This window comes from Diaphorina citri, unplaced genomic scaffold (genome assembly GCF_000475195.1).
Source record: "Diaphorina citri unplaced genomic scaffold, Diaci psyllid genome assembly version 1.1 scaffold2657, whole genome shotgun sequence".
Lineage (NCBI taxonomy): Eukaryota > Metazoa > Arthropoda > Insecta > Hemiptera > Psyllidae > Diaphorina > Diaphorina citri.
The window spans coordinates 12867-16601 of NW_007380074.1; the positions used below are offsets into that span (position 1 = coordinate 12867).

Sequence of the window (3735 nt, forward strand, 5' to 3'; positions counted from 1 at the left end):
GGTAGGGGGAGAGAAAAAAATAAAAATAGTAATGGATATATAAAAATAGTAATAAAAAAATAACTCTTGGAATAAAAAATGGTAAACACAGAGCTTGGAAACTTGATCAGTTGGTTAACAAATAGGCAGAAAACAGCTGATTATCAGAATGTCAATAACAGTGAACTGAATCAGTAGAACAGAATCAGTGAGAGTCCACTCATCAGGGAGGTTCAGATTAGACTGAGAACAGTTTACTTTACTAAAACGAGCACTGAAACTGACACGGAGTAGTTCCTCTTAATCCCAGGTCTACAAGATCATGTTAATCAATTAAAGAGTTTATCTCTGAGATTGTTCGGAGACCAGGCCGGAATGGTCTCCGAGAATGGCCTGAGGTTCACAAACACTGATATTGTAGAATCGGGGATTAGAGGCGCTGATGAGTGATTGAATCTACATAATACGTAGGTACATACATACTTATCTACATAGGTACATATTTAGTTATTTACAAGTGTGTGGCTGTACATAATTATAATACATATGTGTACATAGGTAGGTATATTGTGTAGGGTAATTCATTAAAATGTACTGTCGATGTCGGTCGCTGTTACTGTGTGGTGTGTTCACACATACCTAGTCGACATCGATCGATCTCGACTAAACCGTCCACACTTCCTCGATAACAATGATTCACCTCGTCAATCGGGCGAAAAACAGCTGATTATCAGAATGTCAAGAACAGTGAACTGAATCAGTAGAACAGAATCAGTGAGAGTCCACTCATCAGGGAGGTTCAGATTAGACTGAGAACTGAGAACAGTTTACTTTACTAAAACGAGCACTGAAACTGACACGGAGTAGTTCCTCTTAATCCCAGGTCTACAAGATCATGTTAATCAATTAAAGAGTTTATCTCTGAGATTGTTCGGAGACCAGGCCGGAATGGTCTCCGAGAATGACCTGAGGTTCACAAACACTGATATTGTAGAATCGGGGATTAGAGGCGCTGATGAGTGATTGAATCTACTTAATACGTAGGTACAATGGTACATACATACTTATCTACATAGGTACATATTTAGTTATTTACAAGTGTGTGGCTGTACATAATATTATAATACATAATATGTGTACATGTACATAGGTAGGGTAAGTGTACCATTTATTCGCCCACCTAAAAAACGTACCATTTATTGGCCCACCTGCCCACATTTTATTTTTCTAATTTTTGTTTTTATGACTACAATTTTTGAATAGCACTGGTTCGCCAGCAGTCTTTAAGCCCTTTCTTTTGATGAAATTGGATCTTGAAAAAGTTTGTCCAGTTCAGACTTATGTGGCGTATGGTACAGGTGGGGCCAATAAATGGTACGTTTTTTAGGGGGGTGAATAAATGGTACACTTACCCTATATTGTGTAGGGTAATTCATTAAAATGTACTGTCGATGTCGGTCGTTGTTCACACATACCTAGTCGACATCGATCGATCTCGACTAAACCGTCCACACTTCCTCGATAACAATGATCCACCTCGTCAATCGACATCAATCGGTCAATCGACGCGACGCTCGGTCGACTATGTTTGGACACAGCTTTAAATCTAGGGCAGAGGTTCTCAAACTGGGGGGCGCGCCTCCCTGGGGGGGCGTGGAGACAAATCAGGAGGGGCACGAGCTTTTCCTCGCGAGCTTTTCCTTTGTATCCTTGGTTACAACGTTGACATTCTTGGTCAAGGTTGATGCACAACACCTACCTACCGCCAGCTTGTACATTGACTCCATCATGTCCATCTTGAACTGGAAGAAGAAAATGACAAATGGACAATAGCATAAAAAAAGTCTGAGTGGTAGGACGCTAAAAGTCTGGCTGGGGGACGGTAAAAAGGGAGCAGACCAGCTTAGTCTGGCTGGGGGACTTAAAACAGGGCGTAGACCAGGTTAGTCTGGCTGGGGGACTTTAAACAGGGAGTAGACCAGCTTAGTCTGGCTGGGGGACTTTAAACAGGAAGTAGACCAGCATGAATTCCCCTTGCTAAAGGGCATCCACTTGTAAAATTTGTTGCCAAAACCAAATGTCAAAGCAATCACTCTAGTTAGGACTGATTGAGAGGCTGACAAAAAACTCCGACCCCATCTGTACATGGGAAAAGGCAAAGAAAAAGATGAAGAAATGCATAAAAAAGATTAGGGGTGGGTTTTGCCAATGTTTTTTTTAGTCCCCAACAGCCTGTTAGCTTAACAGCCTTGTAACCTTGTTGAACCTATAAGTACCTAGGTACAAATTAATTGGAACTTAACAGGCCATCTATGGACTGAAAAAATATTCATAAAATCTACTGTAAGTGATTTCTAAGTTTCAACTTGACAAAATTCCTTTTGTTAGACTTAGGAAAAGTGGATCCAAACATCCACAGTAAAAAAAAAAAAAAAAAAAAAAAAAAAATAAAAATTTTTCCATAACTTTCAAATAAATCCAAAATTTGAAGAAATTAGGTACCTACCTAGCGACTTATTACCTACAGTTTGGGTTTAAATTTTCAAGGGAGTTTTATAGTAAACGCCCACCTGATGAGGGACATATAAGATATTACCTACAGTTTGGGTTTGAATTTTCAAGGGAGTTTTACAGTAAAGAAAATAAAAGAGATTGTTTCATAAACGCCCACCTGATGAGGGACATATAAGAACCCCTGATGAGGAACATGATACTGCTCTGTAGAAATAGGTACTTACATCAAACTCTTTTGTCAGATAAGTGCACAGTGTTTTCTGGTCTCGGACAGATTCCATTTGTTTCATCACTGAAATTTGGATGTGGTCCCGGCCACAATCCAAATTTTGGTTTAAGTTTAAATCTCGGATTAAGTAAACGGATTGATTGATTTCAAACTTTCTAGACAAGAGTCGAGGTTTGGTAGAGGGAACGGTAACAAACGAAGGTCTTATCGTACTGGAATAGAAGAGAGAAATAGAACAGGATTAGGAGAAAGCCAGCCGTTCCGAGAACAAACCTTATCTGTTTAGGACAAAGTTCGCCCCGGGTGGGAATCAAAACCGCGACTTAGCGGATAGATAATACAAGGCAGATGAGCTACCCTCCAAGCTAACTAGGCTCAGGAACTTGATATTCCTACCAGAAGTAGAGTATGTTTGGGTTGATACAGGTTCCTAGGATGGCATATCGACCTAGAGCAGCCGTATCTATGGGTTCTGGAGGAGTTGTAGGATTCTGAAATGAAAAACAGAAAATAAATTTTATTTAATAATCATAGAGGTAGGTACTTAGGTACTAAGAGGTTGGCTAAGAATATAAGTTTTTGAGCTGAAAAGTACCATTACCTATGCCAAAAATGCTCCATTGGACTCACAAGGTACCCCTGAACTGACGGTACCCTGAAATTGCGTCACTATTTTGTAGGCACACTATAGCTACAGCTAAGGTACCTATAATATTGTTTTTAGTCGAACAGCTAACCCAAGTGTCAGTAGCAATCAAACATAATAAAAAGCAATTGAATCATCATCAGATCCACTTGAATTCGAATGAGTTATGTACAGAGGGAATCAATTTATCTAGTTCTTTCAATTCTTTGGGCTAGTCTAGTTAGCTTAGTTGGTAGTGCGTCTAATACCTTGTGAGCGCTAGGCCGCGATTCCCGGCCGGAGCTGATTTTATCCTGATGGAATAATGTTCGTTCTCGGAACGGCTGGCTTTCTCCTATCCTGTCTTCCTTCTCTCTTCGATTTCGGA

General features: G+C 40.0%; 1 protein-coding gene and 1 pseudogene across 1 annotated transcript in view; both read right to left on the reverse strand.

Annotated features, from left to right (window-relative positions):
* LOC103519304 overlaps nucleotides 1-1415 on the reverse strand; it is a 14176-nt pseudogene extending 12761 nt beyond the window's left edge.
* Nucleotides 1416-3114: 1699 nt separating this feature from the next.
* The window catches only part of LOC103519305 (knirps-related protein-like), an 8620-nt gene continuing 7999 nt past the window's right edge, over nucleotides 3115-3735 (reverse strand). Inside the window, exons 3-4 of the mRNA XM_008484385.2 lie at nucleotides 3353-3377; nucleotides 3115-3213 (exon numbers count right to left, since the gene is read on the reverse strand). Of these exons, the coding sequence (XP_008482607.1) occupies nucleotides 3115-3213; nucleotides 3353-3377 (124 nt within the window). The remainder of the gene's footprint in view (nucleotides 3214-3352; nucleotides 3378-3735) is intronic.